This window comes from Cupressus sempervirens, chromosome 4 (genome assembly GCF_028749045.1).
Source record: "Cupressus sempervirens isolate cs-2001-9-10 chromosome 4, ASM2874904v1, whole genome shotgun sequence".
In the NCBI taxonomy this organism is placed as follows: domain Eukaryota; kingdom Viridiplantae; phylum Streptophyta; class Pinopsida; order Cupressales; family Cupressaceae; genus Cupressus; species Cupressus sempervirens.
This window is the reverse complement of record NC_143121.1, coordinates 839,991,254-840,017,117: the sequence shown is the minus strand read 5'-3', so window position 1 is coordinate 840,017,117 and position 25,864 is coordinate 839,991,254. Positions and strand designations below refer to the sequence as shown.

Here is a 25,864-nt window from a genome sequence, read left to right as displayed (position 1 = left end):
ACCTCGGCAAGGAATGCCGCGGAACAAAACATTGTATGACAGATTTTACAAACAGAGGTACCTGTCAAAATTGGCGATCTGTTGCTCACAATGCCTCAACTCCAATCAGCAATCACAAATATCGCCCCAACTGCCAAGCTACTAGAAGAACCAAGTAGAGGGAAGGAAATTGCCGCCGGTGGAGAAGACCCAATGTTGCTAGCCCTCACATCCGGACGGCATCCGGCAATTGTCGAGATGGGGATCCTCGGACATGTTCTCACAAACACAATAGTCGATGGAGGGTCTAGCGTAAATGTCTTACCGGAGGAGACCTAGAAGAAGTTGGGAAAGCCGACGTTGTGGCCACCTACATTCCAGTTGCTCATGGCAGACCAGCACGGGATCAAACCGTTGGGAACCTTAAGGGCGCAACCGGTAACTATTGGAACACAGCCATTTTTATTGGACTTCGTGGTCATTCCATTGAAAAGAAAAGGATATGATGCTATTCTAGGACGGACTTGGTTGGTGCAAGCAAAAGTAAAACATGATTGGAAACGAAATACCCTATCAATGGAGCACGAGGCAAAAGATTCATAATTGACCTGCACACACAAATGGTAGGTAAGGAAGTAGCATCTTTAGATTCAGAAGGTGAAGGCGAAAGTGACGACGAAGGAAAAAGGAGAATGGAACTGGACGAAGGAGTATTGACACTAGAAGGAGGATCGAATGTCGACGACCTAGACTCGGTGAATGGCCTTCTCCACTGGCAAATAGAAGACTACAAATTGTTTTCGAGTTGTAATATGTTAAGGGTCGATGAAGGTGAGAAAAAAGAGGAAAATGAATGTCTGAAGGAATACAAAGAAGCAGAAGAAAGAAAGGCGGTTACGGCTGAAGTTGTGGGGAAGAACATACAGTCCAAACCCAGAAAGAAGAAAGATCCGACCATCCGGTACACGGTGAGCGGACCGCACAGAAAGAAAAGAATGCATCGCACCATAAAATTAGTTAAAGGGTACCGACAGCAAGGAAGTAATCTAGATGCGCAACGACCACAAGCACAGTGGGCGACGGAAGTGACACAGAACAAACGCAAGGTTTGGCATGATAAGCATCTGAAACTCAGCAAGTTTCAGCTAGGGCAGTTGGTACTCAAGTACGACAGTTGGAATGAAATCAAATCGAAAAATTTTAAGACCAGATGGGTTGGACCATATCAGATCTGAGAGGTCGGCGACAATGGAGCGATAAAGTTGGGGACATTGGACGGGCAAGAGGTACCTCACGCAGTGAACAGATCCAATTTGAACATATACCGTGCCAGGAAGTCTTCGTCGTCGTCGCAGAATGACCAGATGACTCCCTCCTTGTTGTTATTGCAGAATGGTGACGCCTCGAGGCAAAATTAAGGTGCTGTATTTTTTAATTTTTTTTATTAAAAAAAAAAAAAATTTAAAAGAGAGAAGTCCCGTTGATTGTGTCCTGCAGGCATCTGTCCACGGACTATGTCCCGCAAGTCGCTTTTCCGCAGGCAAACTGTCTCGCAGGCAGCTGTCCACGGGAGGTCTCCTGCGGAACCTTTCCGCGGAACCTTTTTAATTTTTTCCTACAGAAGACACTTGTTTTTTCATTTTAAGTCCTTATCCTCCAGCAGAGTTTGTTCACTAGCCCGCAATCTTCTCCGCGTATTAACTCCTTTCCACGGAGTTTTGGTCAATGTTTTTCCGCGGGTAATATAGTCTTTTCGCGGGCCTTGTTCTGCGTAAAACAAACAATCTTCCGCAAACTTTCCGCATGAAGTGTTCCGCGGACCACTGCCTTCTTTCCGCACGGCAACTCTATAACTTCATTGGCATCGTTCATTTTTCCCACGCATTCTTTTTTTGGTCATCCGCAGAGTTCTTGGTTCGGTCGCACAACTTGCAGCTGTCCGCGGAGATCCTTTCCCACGTGTCCTTCTCCGCAGAGTTTTTCCTGCCCATTTCCGCATTCTGAATACAAAAATTGCGTGTTGGAACAACACCAAACACCATACGTGAGGAGCTTTATCTATTTACAGGCATCTTGGGGGTTCGATGCTACTGCGCTGGGGCGATTTCAAATACATGCAGGATTCTATAGCAAGAGAAGCCGCGGAGGCCAAATACTGGTCTGCGTTCGGCCAGTAGAGAATCAAGAAGGTCAAAACAACCATGGACAACCCCAGTTTCAAATATCAGTGAGCAAGATTTTCCCAGTTGAGTCCGCAGTTTGCCGAGGGGTTTGATCTGCTGCTGCTGTGTATTGTTTCTCATTGGCGGAGATGTTTCAGCAAGAGTTTGTTTGAGTTCTGTTTCTCATTTGCGGAGGAGAGATTGTTTGAGATTTGTATCTCTTTTCCAGCAGAGTAGAAGATGGGTGTGAAGGGTTTTGTAAAAAAAAACGACAGATTGGGGCAGTTTGGAATGAATAACGGATGATGCCAAAGGAAGGGGAAGCATCAGTGGTTGCCAGAAAGAGTGTGGAATCGGCAAAAAATGACAGAAATAGTGTGTTTTGTGCATTTTTGTGTGGGTTTCGGAGTGCTAATTTGGTCTTGGCGGCGAGGGGCAGCACCCCTCGACCCCGCACCCCAAGACCCTGCAGCGGGGTCCCCTAGACCCCCAGTCGTTGCAGATATCATTCGTGGGAAGTATGACCAGTTGATGAAGACTTGGAGCTGCTGCAGGCATGGAGTGTTCGTGTACTAGAGGCACTTGGAGTAAGTGTTGGACGTGAGGCTATCTTGGTGGATGCATAGAGAATTAGAGAGGTACTAATCATCCAGGTGGAGGCAGTGCAGCGACACTTGGCTCAAGGTCCCCAGGAGTGGAAACAGAGAAAGTAGCAAGGGTGGATATCAAGGTCAACTTGATTACGGAGACAGTATTGTGTTAGCAGAGGCTACAGATGCATCGTGGGTTGGAAACCAGTTTGGTGCATGCACAGGATGAATGTGAAAGTGATGTGACAGAAGCAGATCTATCTTGTTGTAGTTAGTCACTTAATGTATTTTGGTTGTTAATTTGTCTCAGATATTTTGTTAGTCGTCAGGAGACGACTTTTCTTTTTGGGGGGGATGATGTAGTCGGCAGATTGTGTATTTTGTAGCCGACAGGGTGTTGTCGTCGGTAAAGATTTTGTTGTTGACGAGCCAACAGGTAGATTAGGATTGTTTTGTAGCCGATGGACCACTTCTAGGAGGTTCAGCGGAAAGTATTTATGCCCCATCTAGGATCATTGTAAAGCATCTTATCTTATCATAAGCATAATGTAAGGTTCTGGCATATGCGAATAATCTAAGGAGTTCTATTGTTCGTGTTTATTATCTATGTGCATTTCTTAATTAACCTATGTGGTAAACATCTAGGAGAACTCCAAAATAGTTCATTTGAATTGTACGGAGAGGATTGTCGTATTGGTACAAGATGGATGAACCATCGCCATGGCCAGACACCCGAGATGTAAAGTTTTCGTGTACAAGGAACCCTTCAAGGACAAAGGGTCATTGTGATGCTTGATAGCGGAGCCACTCTAAACTTCATAAACTCATCTTTGGTGAAAAGAAGAGGTCTAACTACTAAAATGCAAGCACGATTCTAGGTCAAGGTCGTTGGAGGAGCACTTTTGCCTTGTACGTACCTTGTTCCCCAACTAAGTATTACCACGGCTAACCACAATGTAACGGAGGATTTCTTTATAGTGGACCTAGATGATATGGAGGTTATTTTGGGCATACAGTAGACGAAGACACTTGATGAATACACAGTTTCAAACTGATGGACTTCACTTTTGTTGTTGATGAGAAGAACATTGTTCTCCGTGGGAAGGCCAATAAGGGACTGAAGGAAGTTTCGGCATAGCAAATGGAGGCCACTTTTCAACATGATGACATTGCATGGGCTGCACATTGTTTTGTTTTGGCAGAACCAATAAAAGGACAACAGACACCCCACCAAGATGATGATCTTTAGAGTATCTTGAGTACCCATGATATAGTTTTTATAGAGCTGGTTCAAGCATACCCTCCCATCACGGGTTTAAGCATACCATTGAATTGGAAGCTGGCACCAACTCAGTTATCACCATGCCACACTGTCACCCCAAAAAATTCAAAGATGAGATCGAGAAGATGATTCAGGAGTTGCTCGAGAAAGGATGGATCTATCCCAGCTCCAACCCTTTTGCATCATCAGTAATATTGGTGTAAAAGAAGGATGGGACGATGAGCATGTGTGTGGACTACCATGCGCTAAATAATAAGACAATTAAAAATAGATACCCTATTCCCAGGATCAATGAATTATTGGATGAGTTGCATGGTGCAGTTTATTTTTCTAAAATAGACCTCAGTTTTGAATTCCATCAGATTTGCATGTAGGAAGAAGACGTGGAGAAGACGGCTCTTCATTGTCACTATAGGCATTATGAGTTCTTGGTCATGCCATTTGGATTAACAAATGCACCGACTACTTTTTAATCTTGCATGAATCACATCTTCAACAAACAGTTGCGTAGCTACTTGCTGGTATTTTTTGAAGATATTCTTTTTTACAGCAAAACTTGGGAAGAACACCTAAGACATTTAAATGAAATCCCAGGGATCATGAAGGCTCAGTGTTTGTTTGCCAAGCAATCCAAGTGTGAACTTGAGATGACAGAGATATTGTACCTAGGGCACGTTGTCAGTAAATATGGAGCGCAAGTCCACTAGGAGAAGATTCAACCTATCCTAGATTGACCCTCACCAAAATTGCTCTCTAACTTGTGAGGGTTCTTGGGACTGTACAGTTATTACTAGAGGTTTGTAAACGGTTTCTCTCAGCTTAGCACACCATTAATGGATTTGACCAAGAAAGGTTTCTTCAAGTGGAATGAAAGAGCGCAACACACTTTGATAAGTTAAAGGAAGCAATGACCATAGTCCAGTTCTCACCTTATCTGATTTCACTCAAACATTCATTCTAAAGTGTGACACATCCAGAGAAGGCATTGGCACGGTACTAATGCAAGATAGACACCCTATAGACTATGAGAGTCGGAAGCTTACACAAGAAAAGCATCTATATTCCATTTATGACAAAGAGATGTTCACATAGTTCCAAGTTCCAACAGTATCTGGTACGTGCCAAGTTTGTTGTCCATACCGATCATAATAGCTTGAGATATTTTCTAGAGCAGCAAGATTTGAATGAGAGGCAAAAAAAATGGGTAAGTAAGATTCAGGCTTTTGATTTCAACATTGAATAGGTAAAGGGAAAGAACAATGCAGTTGCAGATGCCTTGTCAAGAAAAGCCTTCATTTGCTTACTTTCTCAGATTTTAGCTGACTGGAAAGTGCACTTATTGGTTGAATATTCCAAAAACACATTTGCATGCAAACTAATGAATGGTGACACTCAGGATGAACAATACAAGGTGGTGTATGACGTCATTTACTATAAGGATCGGTTATACTTAGTGCCTGAAGTTGAAAATCCTGAAGGAAATACATGCCTTGGTCGGACACCCAGGTTTTTTCAAAACTTACAGACAACTCATGGAGAGGTTTTCATGGAAAGGACTTAAAGGAGATGTGTTCCAGTACGTATAGTAATGTGAAGTCTATCAGCAAAACAAATCTGAACACACTTTACCTATCGAATTACTACAACCCTTGCCTATACCAGAACAAAAGTGGAAAAGTATCTCTATGGACTTCATAACCAGACTTCCTAAAGTAAACAAGAAGGATTGTATCTTTGTGGCGGTTGACAAACTCAAGAAGTATGCCCACTTCTTTGCCATCTCCTTAGATTTCCAAGTTGCGTAGATAGCCAACTTATTTTTCAAAGAAGTATTTCGTCTACACGGGTTACCCAAAACATTGTTAGTGACAGGGATGGTCGGTTTCTCAGTATTTTATGGACTGAATTGTTTCTGTTGGCAGAAACAAAATCGTCGCCAAGTATTAGCTAGCACCCTCAGACAAACAAACAGACAGAGGTTGTGAACAAGTGGCTAGAAGGCTACCTCCAAAACTACATTTCAACACAAAAATGGGCATGGATCAAATGGATGCATCTGAAGGAATACTATTACAATACCACTTGTCAAATGTCCATTGCGATGGCACCCTTTAAAGCACTATACAGGTATGAACCCCTTTTATTTATAGACATGGTACTAGGTAACAGCCACAGAACAAGGGCAAGAGACTGGCTTCAAGAAGGTCAAGACATCCTAATGCAGACCACCAAGGCACTTGGTTTAGATTTTGATTTTGATGTTTGTTTTCACCTAAATAGGCTAGAATAATTGAACCTTGGATGAAAAGTCCATGGTTGTCAAAGCAACACACCATTTTGTATGCCTAAGGCACTTTGTGCAATTTATAAACAAAAGTTGCTCATTTGTCAAATTTGGGTCTTTTGGTGTTTTTGGTCAAGCAAGCCTAGAAATAGGTGTTTTTAGTTGGTTTTAGGTATGTTGGAACCTTTTCCAAGTCCTAGAAGTGAAATCAAGTGGAAAATGCAAAAATTGCACTTTTTGTGCAAGATTACAAAATTGCAAAGTTGTAAAAGTTGATTAAAAATGCAACTTAGTGGAAAATGTGTTATATGAATATCTATTCAAATCTTGGTTGTAACTATTGGAATAGGTCTAGGATGGATAAATACCTCATTTATGAGGTCTGAAGGGCATATGGTACGTAATGGAAGAAGTTACAAGAAAGGAAATTCAGTTTTGGAGCTTTATTCTCTATTTTTTGTACATTCGCCATATTGTACAGATTATAATACCTGATCAAATGATTGTTCAAGAAGGAGTTTGGAATCACCTTTCATTTTCTTTTGGTTTCATCTTTCTAAGTTCTATTTTGTTCAAGTTATTCCATTTTTGGTGACGTAGGGTTTTTGGGACAGCAATTTGGTGCATTTCTCAATGATGCACCCCTAACTACAATCTCTATTGTTAGATTTTCATGGCCTTCTGGGGAATGGTAGTTAGTAGGGTCCTTTCAATGATTCCAAGGTTCCAAGACTAGAGGATAACTTTTGTGATTTTTCCAATCAAGCCCTAGGTTAAGAACCTCGAAGGATTCGACCTTGTTAATGTGTTGTTTGGTGAATGACAGGAGTTAGAGACCTTGGAGGGCTGAACGTTTGGAAATAAGTTGGAGTAGTATTGCCAATCATTCCTAAGTATTGGGTTTACTTCCATGACACCATTTCCTACTTGTTGCTTTGTAAACCAAGCGTAACTTGATCAATTAGGTTTGTGTTGCCTAGTGAAGGAAAGGGAGTGCTAGAGTGAGACTAGAACTTGATGCTTTGGCATTTGATTCAATTTTGAAAAGGGTATTCAAAATCCTCGTTTGTTTTGGGTCTTGTTTGGGACTTTGTGAAGTTAGATCCAAAAAGCCATTTCAAGAGGGCTAATAGGGGCTACTAGATGAATTTGGAGTTTGAGGAGTTGTGCAAGTGTATGAATCAAAGCATTGGTGTAGTCTGGGTTAACTAAGTGCCCGAAGATCATTTTACACCTTAGAACCCTTAGAACAAACATTTATGGTGTTTTCCTTGTATTGACCTGGTTGTGGGGAATTGGTCCAAAAACTACAAAGTGGGAAATCTTGGTTCTTTGTCCTTGGATTCTTGGTGAAGTTGAAGAGTTTATTTCTTTGGTCCATTGAAGGACTATGGTGTGCTAAAACTTTGTGAGAAGGTTGGAGTTTTGCTAGTTGGTTGATTGCAAGAGTGGGAAGTCCATTTGAAGCTTCTTAGTTGTGTACTCTGCATCACATCTTGCAATTCTTGAAGGAGAACTTACAAAGGGCACAGAATCAACAAAAGATCTATGCCGACAGACACTGGATCGAGAGAATTTTTGAAGTGGGAGACTTGATCTATCTCAGACTCCAACTGTAGTCCGCATTGAAGGCAAAAGGGAAAGAAAAATTGAAGCCTCATTTTTATGGTCCTTATCGTGCAGCTCGCCGCATTGGTGAAGTTGCCTATGAATGGGAACTTCCAAAAGGAAGATGCATCCATATCGTCTTTCATGTCTACTGCCTGAAGAAAGTCGTGGGGCAAAACATTGCAGTAACCAATGATCTTTCGCCACTCAATGAAGAAGGGAAGCTTGTGTTGGAATCGGCTAAGATCATTGATGTATGGGAGAAGACTGTGCGGAACCCTACCTTGAGGGAATACATTCTACATCATCCAACATTGCATTTGCTTATGGACAAGCTAATTTTGGGATGGGTAGACTATAATGTTCCTGACATAAAATAAATAATTAATCAAACCTTTGTTTTTCGGCCGATTGATTTAGTATATCTCGGGCCCATTTTTATTTAATTGTTTTCGTAGGTGTGGCCATCGGCTATCTTTGTAAACCCTTCGAAAGTTCCTCCAATGGGTATTTAAGCACGACATGTAGGTTGTAGTTGGTATGTGATTTGGATTATTTCTTTGTATTGCGAATTATTGTTGGAGTTAATTATTGTTTGTCATTTTGGAAGTGAAAGATCTTCCCTACTTGGCTCTTATGGTTTCAATGGGAATCAACCCTCACCCTATTTTGTCTATTGCATTTCTTTGTTTCAGATCTGGCAAATCTGGAACACCATTTTAGTCTGTAACATATCTATATCTATCAGTTGTTATCTCAATATACTTCGGTGTCATCTTTACTATGTTCGTGAAATTGTCTATTCCATTCTAAAGGACTTATCTGCAGTGAATCGAAAGAACAACACGACATTGCATCACATCCGTCACCATACGACCTCTTACTCCTCACCATTCACCTCATTTCCGTCATCATACGACATCTTCCCCTCCTCATCGTACGGCCTCCCAGTCACCATTGTACGGCCCTCGATCACCACTGTATAGCCATCCAATCACCCCATACAGTCTTCCCAATCCCAACTATACAACCCATTCAGCCTTTACTGTACAGCCTATCACTTACTACCATACAGCTCAAACATTCCTCCCTCCAGGTTGTGCATTGCCTCCAGTTTGCTCCTTCGCTTACAACGCCTTCTAACTAAGACAAAATTGGGTATACAGAGGAGTCATGTCTTCAACTGCGGGGATCAGAACATTACACTTTTCTTATATGTTTCTGGTTCAAAATTAACAAATTTAACCTTATTTAGTCAACTAACACTTTTGCCAACTACATCAATCTCCCCAAAGAAGAGTCATCTTCTAGGCAACTATGACAAAATCAAGAGTTGAACAAAACAAAATTAAGGAACATATCATTTGAGAGGGGCAAGAAGACATCTCTAAGTGTATGGAGGACATCAGAGTATAAGTCTGAGAGTGTTTTTGATGGAAGGACTAGGGGCGTTGGTTGGCTACCCTGGCTCATTGGCGACCTTCCCCATATAAGAAGCTTCCATCAAATGCTTCTTGGTCTTCTCAAGCTCTTGTTATGTTGCCAACAACTTGTCATCCCTCTCTACTAGTTGTCATCCTTGTTCACCAATTTGGGTATCCTTCTCTATCAGTTAAATGGTTTTCTTTGTTAATTGTCGATCAAATTCTCTACCTATTGGACCTCCCTTTCCAACCCTTCCTTCCCCAATACAAGAACACGATTTTGCTTTCATGCCACTTGTTCTTGTAAATTTTGGATCTACATTTTCAAATCCTTATGAGTGTCTTTGGCCTAGCAAAGGGCCCTATCCCATGATTGAGTGGCATTAGGATTAACGAGACGAAAATAACAATTGCATGCAAATATAACCAATATTAGAAAATAATAAATTGCATGGAAGAGAACACAACACACAAAGATTTAAGGTGATTCACCAAAACACTGGGCTATGTCCACGAACAATGAGACCAATATTCTTATTATCCAGTGATTACAATCTACAATATCTTATAGCTCGATATCGCTGCAAGAAGCTACAATCTCATCATTTATTATGAAACCCCTAACCCTAAGCTTTTTGTCGCTTACAAAATTAGGGCTGGAATAAGTAGTCCAATAGAAAAATAGCAATCGATGCCTTTTACAATAATAAATTTGATCGAGCTTTCGTGGGCGTCACCCCCGAAAACCATCGCGGCTCAAGCCCACCCTGTACTATGACAAGGAGTACCTAGGGCTCTGCTCCAAGACCCCACAAGAGGCACTGACCCCAAACCCTTGTAGAAATAATATGGGGGGTAACCGCACCAAATAAAGTGGGAAAAATTAACCTCGGAGCCTGATTAGGCTCCACATCACAACAAGTGGCTTCCCTAATAGAGCTCCAAGCCTACAATATTAGAGGAATGAGCCCTATAGGCATAGCTTCATGACATTGAGAACTCTTAATACTCTAACATGTCAATCTCCAATTGTTGCCTGCAAAGATGCCAAGCATCCAACATCGATTGTTCTCCACACGAACCCACCCTTTGGAAATGGACCTGAAAACCTCTCCTTTGCATTTCACCTACATTAAAGTGGGACAGTACTTGTCTACCATTACTTCAAAGGGATCATGGAGTATATCCAAGTCCCGCAACATATCCATGAAAGTAGTCATCCCCCTCACTAGCGAATGTGTCATAAAAATAGTGTCAACATAATCATAGGGGTTTAGCCAGCCCAACCGTACAATAATTTTTTCTCAAACACTAGTTGACTCCCCTCCTCTACACTTGTGTCTAAAAATTGCATAGCCTCGATAAGCGTTTGTAGGACCATAGGTGGAATAGGGACCACTAATGGTTGTGTTGTCTCTTGGGAAGGTGTTGGCTCTTGTAGTGGTAGAACTCTCTGCCTACCTTATTGAGTATCCGCTATTTGGGCAATCACTGCCTCCTAGATCCCTACATTCTCCTATCTCCCAATAGTGTCCAAAAGTAGGCCAATATACTCCATTGGAGGGACATCTAGTGATATCTCCATCGTGTCAAGCTAGGTATCAGTGGCTTCCTTTGTCTCTCTCTTGAGAGTGTACCTTTTGTTGGGGATGCATCATCAATTAGAGGTTATACAGGAAGTATATCCTTCATTGAAGTACAACTACAAGAAGTGTATGCGGAACTCCTTGTTCTAGTATAGGTGTGCCAAGATAGGTGCACTGACCAATCTTGATTTGAGTTCACGAAAAGCCTTTTCTTACTCGTGCCCCAATGTAAATGGTTGTCCCTCATCATATCCAGAAAGTAAGAAATTTGGAAAATTTTCTTGATGAATCTTTTGTGGTAGCAAACATCCCTGAGGAAAGATTTTACCCCTACAACATTCTTGGGTGCCTTCATTTTTATGATGACCCCTACTTTGTCAAGGTTAATCTCTAGTCCTGCCTTGCAAACTATGTGACAAAGTAAATTGTCTTGGGGCACCATGAATCTACACATTTTTTATTCAGCACCAATCATGCTGCCCAGAACCTCTCCATGCATTCTTTGAATGCTCTCAAGTGAATGTCCTTCCCACCATATATTAACCCCCCAATGTTCAATAAGGCTTCGAAATTCTCCACTAACATCTTGCCTAAAAATGTGAAAAAATAATTGTTGAAGGGTTGTCAAGGCATTGCATAAGTCAAATGGAATTTGTTTTTATGCATACATTCGATCATCTACTACCAATATAGTTTTTAGTTTAACCTCTATAGCAATACTTATTTGTTTTTACTTCAAGTATTCATCCATAAATGAGTATATCTCATGGTGAACAACTTCCTCCAAGATGGTGTTGATAAACAAAATCACGAATAGATCCTTAAAAGTTATTGCATTCAAGCACCTAAAGTACACACGTTCTAATTTTGTTTGCCTCCTTTAGAGAGATTTCAATCAGCAAGACGCAACTGATTCATTTCTGCTTTTAAAATTATGCCTACATCTGATATTTTCTCAATTTCCTCATGTACATTGGCAACATAGTTCTTATTCATCCTACAAGGTCTTTTTCGTATTAGTTGTGGACCGGGTACAAGAGGAATTCTATGTACACAAAGCTCCAGTGTATACCATTCAGGTCCTTGAAGTACAAGCAAAGATATCTTTGTGTTCCATGACTATCTTGAATTCAGTTGCCTTCAATATGAGGTCCCCAAGATCACAAACTACAGTCACCTTTGGGTTGTCTTCATCACCCGCATTTATCTTCTTTATACTTGCTTACTATATTTTCTCCTTGAAAATGATGGATCAGCATATCTTCCACCCATGCAACTCCCTCCTTGTACTCCTCATACTCCAAAAGGAACATGTTGCTCTTGGCAACATGGTTGCCTTCAATGACTTCCCCAATCTATAGCATGTTTAATCCATGGTAGGAGACTTCGTAGTCTTCCATTTGCCAATGGAATAGTCCATTTAAAGAACTCGCCTCATCTTCAGAGCAATTTTCAGGCTTGAGAACCCCTTCATCATTTGGTTCCACGCCTTTTCTTTCTTCGTCCATTCCTGACTATTAATCTTTGGACTTTGATTCAAAGGACGCCATCTCCTCACTCACCTACTGATTTCTCAAATCGATGATGTACATCTGTTACTCTAAATCAAGAGCATGTTCCACTTCCAATTGTGATCCGCTTTAGCAGCAATCAGTGGAAATAACTCATACGTCATTCTTCTAGGTACACTAAACAATAATACAGCTCAATCCTTGGATAAAACTCAGTCTGTACAGCATCAAATTCTCCTTGAAAAAGGTATCCAAGCTCCAAGAGACAATTAATTCACTTGCTAAAACTAATGTTAAATGTGGTATTGCCTGCTATAAGAGTGGTACAATCGATTACACAAGAGTGCTATGGCTAGCACGAAATGAACTCTTCAATTGCCCTCCTTAAGTCTACAAAAACCTCAAATATAACTCACAATCTTATCAAATCTGCAACTTAGAAAATATCAAAAACATCCATGAAGGAACATCACCCAGAAATCATGGTACAGCCTGCTACAGCAGAGTGCTACAGCCAGCAATCAATGAACTATTCTATTGCCCTTCTTGACTTTGCAAAGATTGCATATACCTCACAATCTTATCCAATTTACAACTTAGAAAACACCAAAAACATCATGATGAAACACCAAATCTGAAACTACAAAAATATACACACCACTAAATTTTGGGTCATCACTTGCCTATATTCAAATTCACTTATACAATGACTTCTTGAAACAATGACTCAAGATACTTGGATATAGCATTTTGCAGTACACAAATAGGATAATTACACATGAAGAAGAATTCCGCACATTCTGTAACCAAGTGACCAAAGTTATTCAATGCATTTTAAAAAGAAATATCTAGGTTTGTCGCATAAATTTATGATTTGTGACTTGTAGCATTTGTTTGTGTTTAGATTAATAGGAAATTAAAATTTGAAGTCTTTTGACATGTGAAACTGGACACAAACAAAATAAAATTCAAACAACAATGTATAAAATTTCACTTATAATAATCAGAACCAATTTTACTTTGAAGTGTCATAGCATGAAAAGTGTGATAAATGATGCCCTAAAGATTACTGAATCCAAAAGAAAAGAAACTCCGTATTTTCCTTCTATAAGCATTTTATTTTCATACAATAGATGAAGAAATATGCATCTTTCCAAACATTTAAGGCCTATTTCACAACCAATGCAACAAGCATGAGTATGGTACATATGTGTGGAATACCTCACACCACTGCCAATTACTGCCACTGATCTTGGAGTTCCTGCACAATAAAAATAGGATTAAATATCTATTCATTTTTTGTTTCTCTTGGAAACTAACTTAGACCTACTAGTATTGATGGTGATATGAATCAAAGTTGAAAAACAAATATTTATTTAAATATTTGACACCAATGGATACCTATATTAGGAAACTCAATGAAGAAAGGATTCTAAAAAGTTCTTGTTTTCAGGACCATTAAATGTAAATAACATACCTAGCAGCATTTGCTTTTTAGTGAGAAATTATATTTTATACATTTGAATGTTTGGATTCACAGAGATTAAATCTAGAAGCAATTGCTTGTTAGTGGAAAAAGATAAATTTGTATATTTGAATGTTTGTTATCACACAGATTAGATCCGGAGTGTATCATGTCCCCAACATAAAAGCGTTAATACAAGCAGCAGTTCTCTTTAATCTGGCCAAGTGCCTTTTGATTAGTGGTGTGAGAAGGCACAAAACATAACAATCTGATTGGGAATCTGAAGCAATCAAAGATGCATATGATAGTAAAGAAAGTATAAGAGATGGTTTAAAATAGCTAGATGGCAATATTGGAAATTTGTTCAGCGCTCCCCTCAGGATTCATGACAAGGGCTTAACTGCCTCCTTTGTACTATAAGTTGAGTGGTTGTATTGGGCATTAACAGATCGGTCTTTTAGTGCAATGGCAACCCCACTCTGGCAAGTGGTATCAGAGCTTGGTCACAGGTTTGAATCCTCAGAGCCTCGGGTAACACTAAGGGGGAGATTGTTGGAAATTTGTTCAGCGCTGCCCTTGGGATTCATGACAAGGACTTAATTGCCTCCTATGTATTGTAAGTTGAGTAATTGTATCAGGCATTGATAAATCGGTCTTTTGGTGCAACGGCAACCCCACTCTAACAAGCAAACCAATCTATATTAGTATCGACACATAAGGAATACATAAAGTGTTGACTAACACAATCAAACCTACAAAGTATGATTAACAAAGGAAATATAATCTGATTATTTAAAAGGAAATTGTAATGTCTCCGTTTTGGAGGTAATTTGATTTAATTAATTTAATTAATTAAGTTGTCCAAAATAATGAATATTTTATGAGGATGACTAATTAATTATTTTAATTAAATAAATAAGTGTTATTAAGTTAATTATTTATAAAGTTATCAAATAAATTAATATTAAAAGGTAACTTTATATTTAATTAATTTAATAAAATGACTTGAATTATAAAATATTTTATAAAGTTACTTAATAAATAAAATAAAATAATGTTCTAGAAGTTTCTGGAGAAAGTGGAGAAAAAAAAATAAAAAGGCATCCTGGGCTTCATTCTCAGCAAGCAGATTTGTTGTTGTTGATGTGCATTGTGGAGCCTGGAGTTTTTATAGTAGTCACAATTGGCCATTGAGAACGAAAACTCTCAATTGGTATGCAATTTTGAGAGTGTGAAATATCACTTGAATTATTGCAACTGGGAGGAAGTTACTTCAGACTTTCATTTGTGCTTCATTGATTAAAATCTTGTGGCCTTCGGCCAAGTTTTGGATGGTTCAATTTGAGGAAATGTTGAAGACATTTTGGTGATCAAAGTCCTCATCCTTGGCTATGCTAGGATTCTACTTGCAGCATTCATCATTTCCAAAATTGCTGATATGATGTTTCAGTCACATAGTCTACATATTAGGGCCACATTTTTGCATGATATCGATTGCTATTTGCATTGGAGATTATAGCTATTCTTTGGAGCTGGTTCATCATTCTTGGCATCGATTTTCCTTGGTGAAGAAAGTAGATTATATTGGTGAATAAATCTGATATTAAAATCAGATATTACAATCTTGAAAGGGCGCCTTTGGTAGGTGCGATTTTGGTTGTGGAGCTCACATTTGGCATCGATTTCATTCAAGGCTTGGGTCGCTCATTTCCTTGGATCTTGGAGATGATGTTTGGTGCTTGAGACGGAATTTATATGCTGCATATTATTTTATTTTCAAGATCAGACCAGAACAGGGGCGGCTGGCTTAGGGAGCTCGATTTGGCTTGGAAGAACACATTTTCAATTGGAGTTTGGTTGCTTCTTCATCTATTCACAAATCCAACCAGGTTTCATTGCATATAGTCCATCATTTCATTGTATAAGCATAACTTTTAGTTACAGCTGTAGGAGTGCATTTTCATACCAGCATATCGTATATTTGTAATTCTTGTAAATGCCAAGAGTCTTGGCTTATTGATGAGCATTGTATTGGATCATTGTGTTGTTTTAAGAGATACTAATTTGCTGGTTATTTGTAGTTGTCATTGAGCAATTCTATATCATTTGTAGTTAGCTTAGTAGTTTGCATACCAACTATTTGACAAAATATCAATTGGCTGTAGGTGATCATTTTTTTTTCATGATTAGAATTCATATATGCATTCAATATTGTCAGAATAAGTTGCACATTCATGTTAGGTCATTGTTTAATCAATTTAGAGTCATTTGTAAACATTCTCATCGATACTAATTGAAAAAAAGAGTCATTAAAACAAACTGAAATTTTATATCAGTCATATGAGTCTTGTATGCAAAGTGTTTGATGAAATTCCTCGAGCCTTTATCAGTATTTTAGATCAGATTTGAGCAGGGTCATTACAGAAATGTTCATAATTAGAAGATGTGATATGAGGAAAAGCTTATAAAAGAAATACAATGATGAGATTCTTAATAAAAGCCACATAAATGAATGAAAGAATATAAAGGTTATTCCTTGTCATTGTCTCAAGGAAGAGAGGCAGCTTGTAAAAACAATTTTTTTAAACAAAATCATTAACCAAGTGAAGAAAGTATAATTCCTTTTACCGAACAACTAATAACAAACAAAGCATTATGAAGAGACATGTATGAGTAACTAACTACAAAGGGGTGTGACCGTGAGATACAATGAGATACAACATCTCATATCAAGCCTTATCAAAGGATAGTAAAGACCCTAAGGATGAATTTCTAAAGGTATCGAATCTGAATACCTTACATGTTATGCAAGTAGCGCTCAAGAAGCCTCACATCCAAATAAAGCGGAAGAGGCTAGACCTGCTCATTACAAGGTGGATAAGCAGGGATGATGTGCAAGACATCAGACGTGGCATGGAAGAAAGCTAAAGGAAAGTATCTGAGACTACAATCAGAATTCTGATCACAGATCACAGATCAGAACTATATGATAATTCACATGTAAACAATTAAATAATTTAGACACAGAGACCTCTCATAGAAAGATTGAAAGCGACTATCTAGTGCAACAAAGTATGTGATAAGAAGCGATAACCATTGGTGATGGCATGAGGAATATATCAGATTAGAAATGGAAAGAAAAAGAATAAAAATAGTAATAAGATAACTGCAGTCAGATCTGCATATAATGGTTCAGAAACAGTTACAGTGATCAGAAGAGAAGATAAAATCAAGATTAAAAGGTATATCCAGCGATTAGCTACAGGAAGGACATAATCAGCTATCAGATATTCATAAATAATGGTTTATATAAATATAAGGCATATCCAGCGATTAACTATGAGGGCATAATCAAATATCAGATATTCATAAATAACGGTATATATACATATGTACATATACATTATACATATTCATATAGATATACATATACATATATATATGTGTGTGTGTGTGTGTGTGTGTACTATGTATATGTATAAACAGAAATTTGTCTTATTTAGAACACTTAACAATTTTTTGTAATGTCCCCAATTTTATCGACATCAGAGTTTCAGAAATTAGCCTATTAATGTGGTCCTCGTAAGCTAATTATTGTGGATAGAAGGTCTTCTGTGGTAGTGGCTTGGCTTGGGAGGGTCTTATCTTCTCCACATCCCAGTAAAGTACAAGTTGGTCTTCATTTGGCTTAGAACGGGCTTCATTTCGGCTTAGTTTTGTGTACTTACTATTTGTGGTAAGTCGGTGTTGATCGAGATGGACCCTTTCTATTTTTGGAAAGTGCATTTGGTCCCATGGAGAAATAATAGGTATGACTCCTATTTTAGTTGACATATTTAAATGATGAGTATTTTGGGAGTTATTATATTTTTAGTGGCCCAATTATTATTAATAACTAAATGGCTTATTATAAAGTTATAATTTAACTTTATAATTTCACTTAAGTTGAGAGTTGAGTTATCATTGGAAATTGTCATTTATTGATTAGTGAAGCCAAGTCAAGTAAGAGAATCTAATGGAAGCTTCTAATTAATGTTGTGTGGTGATGCTTCTTGAGTGAAGTTACATTTTGGCAACAAAAGGGAATCTGGAGGTTATAAATACAAGCTCATTTCATTGGGAAAAGCATGCTTGAATATTTATATGCTTTTGTTGCCTTTGTGGCTTTTCTATATTATGATTTTGTGTACCCTTATTGAAGTATAAGGTTTTGATTTCTGAGTGGTGTCTTTGCAAGTTTGTTGCTTAAGTATAGCAAAATTGCCATTACTTCTCTACTATATCTACTGTGGCTGAGAAGAGAATTTATTGCATCTTTCATGTTTGTATGATCTGTTGCTTTGGAAGAAGCTTTGTGCTAAAAGTTTGTAGCAATCTAAATTCTGAGATTTGTTAGCTTGAAGAATTATGGGAATCATCCTACTCTACGTTTTGTTCTGTATCGGGCAAAGAGTATTCTTGCATACCTGTGATTAATACAAAGAAGCTGCGTGGAGAAATAAAGAGACTGCAATCTTTTCCTTGTGGCTGCAATCAAGCCTAGATAGGCTGTGGACAGAATTGGGAAGCCTGTGATAAATTCCAATAGCCTGCAATAATGAAATTAGAGGTCTGCAGTTGAATGTTGAAGGCCTACGAATACACAGCAGAACTGCGCCAGCATTAACTAAGGGTGCCAACCAAGGTTGTGTTCTACGTGAGACTTTGGCATGCTGCAGATTAAACATACAAGCTGGCTGTCATTGGTAGAGTCAAGTCAATATATTCAGGTTCTCTTCATAATTCAGTTTGTAAATTTTTAGTAGCATCAAGTTGGTTAATAAATAAATTGCATGAGAATTCTAAGAATTAATGTGATTAATATTGCTCAAACTCAAGCTTCATATCAAAAGTTTGTGAATTGAAATATATTGAATATTCAGCTTAACTCTATTTGATGATCTTATTTGCAAAGTTAATAAACTGTTTTCTGAAATTCGAAGTTCAAATCGTATTCAGATGGATAGCACCTTGGCTTGCAAAATGTTTGACAATGTGACAAACAATTGATTAGGTGAGTAAATTGTTGTTGTTTTCATTTATAACTGTTGTGGGTTATTACATTTTCTGTGGTATGAAAGGGACAAAGATGAGCAGAAAATATAGATATATATATATATTTATTTATTTATAGTTCCATCTATGAAAATGAATCGCAAGCCATCTGATCAAGGAATATATTTTCAGAATTACAATAAAATAACTATACAGTAATTTATATACTGTCCAAGCACTTGGCTCAAAATCAAGATAAGTTCTATCTTCTGAATTATGCTTAAATTTTATGTTGAATGCTATAATGAAGTCTTCATTTTTTATAAAATTATATTTACAAATGTATTGCAATTTTCATCTCAAGTTGGAATTACTAAATTAGGGTAAATCTCAAAAGGGGGACATTACAAGTGGTATCAAAGCATAGCTCTTGCTAATCTAAGGTAATAGAGAGCAGACCTTTAAAAAAGATTAGTATTGAATTCTTTATATGTGCTAGTTGATTCTTAAGGTCTGATCTGGTAGGGCAGATCATAGGTGGGAAAACAGTGATCAGATCACCTTCTAAGCACACCAGCTCAAAATTCTAAGCACTTGGCTCAAAATCAAGATAACTATCTTCTGAAATATTCTTAGAATTTTAAGTTGAATACTATAATAAAATGTCCTCATTTTTATTAAACTATATTTGTAAATTAATTGCAATTCGCATGTCAACTTGGAAGTACTAAATTGAGGTAAATCTCAAAAGGGGGACATTACAAGTGGTATTAGAGCATCGTTCCTACCAATCTAAGGGAATACAGAGCAGACTTATGGAAAAGATTGATATTGAATTATTTATATGTACTAATTGATTCTTAAGGTTTGATTCGGTACGTGTTGCCCCACTTTTCATCATGTACCCATTTTGCAAAAGTGGAAAGTTTTTGTGTCTTAGTTTGGTCTAGGTATGTGTAGGTCTAGTCTTTCTTTCTTAGATATGAAGTTTCTCCATCGGATTATCCTTCTTTTTTTTCCCTTCTCCTGCATTACATGGCCAAGTGGGTTTTCCTTGATGTCGCGAGTTTGTGGGTAGTCTAGAACCTAATTGATGGAGATTCTTGCGATTCACAAAGTTATTTTCAATGATGGACTTGTTCGTGGCTTATCATGATTTACACGTGAAAAAAATGAAGCTAGCGAAGAATCAAACATCGCCTTCTCCTCGGCAGGTTTTCAACCCATGAAGGTGATTCTCCACAGAGGTTAACAAATGTGACTTGTGGACTAAAGCAAGAAGGGAATGAGTTGTTTTATGGATAAGCATTATTTTCATCACAGTATTCCGCCTTGGAAAACATTTGGGATTCATCATGGTGCTCAGAATTACCTTAAGCGGAAAACTCTAAAATGACTTCTCTACGGCGGGCTTTCGACTCATGAAGTCAATTTTCTGCTGAAGGCATTTGTAAAAGAGAAAAACAAGTGCTTGGGCCCCTCTTCGACTTTCGCAATCCTTTTTAGCTTTTCCAAAACTAAAAGGCATACTAACTTGAAGGATAAAGTGAAAACAAAAGCATAGACGGAAAAATGGAAATCACCTTCTCTTCAGCAGGTTTTCAACCCATGAAGGTGGCTTTCCGCATTCGTGAAGAAATTAACTTTGTAAGCAAATTGGGCACACAAATTGCATGTAAGACACCTTAAGATAATAATGGAAACAAGCTAATCACAGTTGGAAAAGTGTAGTGAGTAAAATTTGGCTGGGCGGATATTTCCTTACAAAGTACTCCATTCTTGATTCTCCAAAACTAGGTGAAAAACAGGAAGGTAAGTATGAAATAAAGGAAAGTTACCATTAGGCCAACAGAAACAGTAAAAAGACATGGAAATGTCCATTAGAAACTCTCGCATTTACTGATCTAACGGATTCATCCTTTAATCCATTCGTGTGGCGCGGATCCTGAAAATTAACGGATGGATTGGAATTCCTATTTAGAGGGAAACATAACAGTTTTACAAATCACCGCTTTTTCTTGAACTGTTATGCTGTTAAAATTGTGCAACATTTTCAAATTTTTTGTGTTGTGAATTCAATTCCTTGTGCCGAATCCAGATTTGAATTTTCAATTTACCTTATACTCTGATAGAATGGCAACTAGATTCGTCGGGGGTTCAATGGGCTAAATGAAATCAAGTCTACATTGCAAAGTTTCACAGAAACCTCGCTCTGTTTCTATGACATGCAAGATTTTCAAAGGAAGCTAAGGTCGGAGCCAATTCATCCTATAACCGAGAAGCTCCAAAGAAGTGGGCAAGTGGAAGCAGTTGGGTTTCCAGTGGTAGTTCAAGCTCCTGAGTTGATTGTTGAATGCATAAATCACTACAACCCGGATACCAGACAAATTCTATTGCCTGATCATACAATTCTAATCTCTATTGATAGGCAAACTATAGTAGATTGCCTCCAAGTTCCAAAACGTGAAGAGTTTTTTGAGTTGACAGTAGGAGGAGCAATGTCTGAGTTCTTTTTGAAGAAAATGGTGTGGAGAAAAGAAATTATGAGGTCCTAGTTTCAAAAACCAGGGGATGCCAAGAGTAAGGTTCCTAAAACTCTATTCGGCACTGATCTCAAGCCTGAGATCGTAGACATTCTGGTTCTCTTGCACAGATTGAAAGGTGAGGTAGAAGCACTTAATTTTGTTGAACAATATTTCTTTCTAGTACAAATTATCTGTTCAAATATACAGTATGTTGATTGGGCCTATGAAGTAAGTGAGCATTTGTCCAGAGCCCTTAGCGCCGCAAAGTTTTACAACACCTTTTACATGTCTTCTTTTCTGATTTATATACTAGCTTCTCTACAATTGTGGCCAGGCCTTCCCAGAATAAAGAACTTTCCTGATGATGTGAAAAGCTATGAGTTCTATCCATGTTTGCAATTGCATAATAGTTATGCAGAATATGTCAAGGTTAATGACGCATTTACGATGAGAATTTGCAAGGAACTCCAAGGATGCCTAGAGAGGAGGTTCAACCCAGAGGCAATGGCGGCCATTAATCAATTTGGTAGCTATTTTACTCAATTCTCATCCTTCTCATATTTGCGTTTTGCAGCTTTCAATGGATTTCCTTTGAAGTTGCCCAGGTATCCAAGCGATATGATCATGCTGATAGAGATCGTGAGGTAGGCGATCTAGGTGAACGTGCTGAGGGCAAGCTTGAAGAAGAAGGGGTATGAATTCCCTATGAAGGTTGGAGCTTACAGTTGCGAATCCCGCTCTGATGCAAAAAATATGCTCAAAGCATTCGAGACTAAATATCAATTGGAGGCATATGAGGTCGTAGGACCTATGTTCGACCTGAATGGGTATGCAAGAGATGTGTTGTAGATTGGGAGCGTGATCAAACATGTTACCACTGTCGAAGATTATTAAGCGGACTGTAGAGATGAGCTCGAAAGAAAAGATCGTGTTTTCACTAGGCTCACAGTAGAGCAAATCAAAACATATGGTATCAACTTTGATGTAGAAGGCTTGGAAGATGATGGCCAAAATATGTATAGTAATACATATTTAACTAAGTTAAGGGGGATTCCTATCAGTTTAGAGACGTATGTAGATATTGAGGAGAATTTTGATACCATGATGGCCAGGATCATCAAGAGAACAGGGAAATGGGTTGAATGGACAACCAAGAGGAGCCAGAGTAAAGGTGTAGCCACTCAAGCTTCTCCAGCCACTACAACACCTTCCTCATCTCAGAGTGCTACACCAGGCATAACAATAGCTGCCACTCAAGGGCCAGCTCAACCATCAGGTGGGGGTGATCAGCCTCCGGATAAGAATGTCCCCATAGCCAAGACTTCTCATGATGGTTCCCTCCCAGTCATTGGAACTCAAACTGGAACTGAAGAAAAGAAGATGAAGGAACCAAAGAATAGCACGGCCGCCTCAATTCCATCCCCCCATGTCACACCAGTTCCATCACCTCATGTTTCTCCAATTCCTTTCCCCCTTACTACTCCAGTTCCCTCTCCTCATCATAGTCCCATTCCACCAGCAAGTGCTACACTTCTGCAACCAAGTGGCTCTTCAATACAGATAGTAGACTTAGGGGATGGAAAGAGTAGTAGTAGTGAGTCTACTGAGTCTGATAAAGCAGCAAAGAAAACTCCAGAAGCAGATAAAGGTCAGATTCTTCTAAGCTCATCTCCCGAGATCCAAAGAATCCTTTCTCTTCAACTGCTGTAACAGCCACTCTAGCCAAGAGGAAGATGTTTAGTATAGAATCACTCAAGACAGCCTCCAAGGTGATAGGTACTGCCTCCTGGTTGGAGAATACTCTAGAGAGAAAAAGGAAAAGGAAAGACGAGAGCACTTCTGCTAAAGATATTGTATCTCTCACAATCCATTCTGGATCTGCATTGGCAAAAGTAAAGAAGTAGAAAACCTTGTCCACACTTGGGCAAGATCCAGAAACAGGGCACCTAACAATGAAGATTGCCAAGCCCAACAAAGGAGGAAGGATTGAGGACATGACTGCCGATGATTTTACTCTGCACTCTGTAGATCTTGGAGAAGCTAGGCATGACACCAAAGTTGGCTTGTGGAAGTCAACCAATGAGGTGATCGAGGGGCAGCTAGAAAGTCTGAAGTTGTCTAAGACCAAAATGAAGGCTGAGATAGAAGAATTGAATAAGTTCATCAGATAGCTAGTCACTCCATTGGCAGCCATCTCTGGAGTATCAGTGACAAAAATCGTACTGCTGCTGAAGTTCAAGCCCTCATTTCTCAACTCCAAGAAGATAGGCATTTCGGTCAGATTGGTAAAGAATGGATTGAGAAGCTCAAATCAAAAGGAGCCGCTATTGTGGAGCAAATTGGTAATGTTATCTTAAGATTGGAAACAGAAAAAGATAACATTATATCAAATAGCAATACTTTGGCTGGAAAAAGGGTGAAGTGTGATGATTGCATCTCCCTCTTGAAGATGATCATCCAAATGAAGGCCAAGGAAGCAGTTGAAGCAAAAATCTTGCCAAAGGGAGACGAACCTCTATTCGAGTGGCTTCAAAGCATGCAATTTAAGACTGAGATGATCCAGTCCGCAAAGAAAGGGCTTAAAGAAACAGAGGATAAAGTGAAGAAGACACAAGACAAAGGATTTGAACTTATGAAAGGACTACACACAGATTCTCAGACTAGTGGCCAAGGAAAAGCACTTATTGAGATTAATGTCATGAAGGAGAACTTTTCCAAATTTCTGGATAGTCTGATATATCTTCCCATAGTCAAAACAGGGTTGCTGAACTCCAGGCACTTAGCGGATGCATACACGTGGCCATAGAGGAACTACCAAATCAACTAAATGTTGTAAAGGAGTTAGCCAGAGAGCATACCAAATGGCTCTTAAGGTATACCAATATCTACATGCCTAAACATGAAGAGTTCATTCCAATCATAGTTGCTGCCAAGGCCTACAAAGCAAAAGCAAAAAAAGGGGAAGAAGTCGAAGTGATTCAAATTCTACCTTTTCTTTTGTTTTCTTTTGTAATTATTGAAATGTGACAAATTGGTGCCTTGCGATTTGTCAATCTTGAGAAGATGAACCGATTGAACTTCCATTGTGACGGTCATCTCGAAACTGTATATGTATGAGATTGAAAGATTGATAAAGGGTCGGCGAATTTTTGGTGTGAAGTGCTTTAAATTGCAGAGACAATTGAAAGGTATTTTATATCAATTATTTTCTGTTCCAGTTCTATTAGATTTAGTCGTATGTTTTCTCTTCTGTTGGAATTGAAGAAAGGAAAGAACAGAGTTTCATTCCCTGTTTCAAAACAACGAATGAATGTGATAAGTAGTTTCATTGTTCATTCAAAGAGAAATCCCTTAAGCACTTTTTGTTTGTTAATTACAATTCAGATTCATATTAACCTAGCTCTAACTTAGCTCTACACTAGTTATTACTCAGTTAAGCTCTCTGAATTCATAAGATGTGTGGATTCATAAACTTGTTTAGATATTCAGAAAATTTGTATTTTCCTGAGTTAGATTCTATTTAGGTCTAGCTTGGTTCTAGCTCTTGTGTTCTCAGGTCAAGAACATACCCCGAATTAGTTTAGGAGAAAAACATAATTCATTGCAAATCATTCTAGGGAATTGTACCTACCAATTCAGAGAAAAGCCAATTCACCCATAAGTGGCTTTTCAACTGTTCGTAACTAGATATTGTTCCAAGTTTGGGCTTTAAGAGTTACAATTAAAAAGAACAAATCTATTTACCAACAGTACGAAAGATTAGAGGTGGGAAATCGGTGATGAGGTCACCAACTGAGCACACCCCCTCATGGTATGTGACTGGGAAGTCCCATGAGGCCAAAGGGGGAAAAAGGGGGACTTCCTTTGGGCTTCGGAAGAATGGACTATCTAAGCACCCTATTATGAATGTTCCTCATGACCTTTATCATGGTAAACAAATGAACAAAGATTTTCAATCAGCAAAAGTAAGAAGTAGCAAGATCAAGGAAAATGACGATAGTACACCACACTAGGTACTCCACCTCATATGTATGGCAAAGACCACTTGATATCAAGATGGATGGTATATCCATTCTTGGGCCTAGGTAAGGAGACAGGCATCTTATCAAGTCACCCTACCTTGGCTCTTCTTACCCCATGGGGTGGATCTAATCCTAGTTGGACATTTTGGCTCTTGTGGATTGGCTATTCCAAGAGATGGATCTAGTTTTGGTTGGGCGTTCCTGCCTATTGTGGATGGGTTATCCCAAGAGATGGATTCAAGTATAGATTGGTTACTTCAAGAGATTGATTTAGTCCTAGTTGGAAGTTCCCACCTCTTGTGGATTAGTCACTCCAAGAGATGGATCTGGTCCTTGTTGTGAGGTTTTCACACCACTGTCCCATTGTGTACAAGGGCGCCCTTTCTCACTCG

General features: G+C 38.7%; 1 protein-coding gene across 5 annotated transcripts in view; it reads right to left on the bottom strand.

Moving 5' to 3' along the window:
• HEMG2 (Flavin containing amine oxidoreductase family) overlaps positions 1–25,864 on the bottom strand; it is a 346,786-nt gene that overhangs the window by 302,053 nt on the left and 18,869 nt on the right. For 3 of the 5 annotated variants that reach the window (XM_089827103.1, XM_089827107.1, XM_089827104.1), the window contains exon 2: positions 13,648–13,687. In XM_089827103.1, the coding sequence (XP_089683229.1) occupies positions 13,648–13,687 (40 nt within the window). Of the gene's footprint in view, positions 1–13,647; positions 13,688–18,357; positions 18,604–25,864 lie in introns of all 5 variants that reach the window. The other 2 variants (XM_089827106.1, XM_089827105.1) reach the window with 2 other exon arrangements.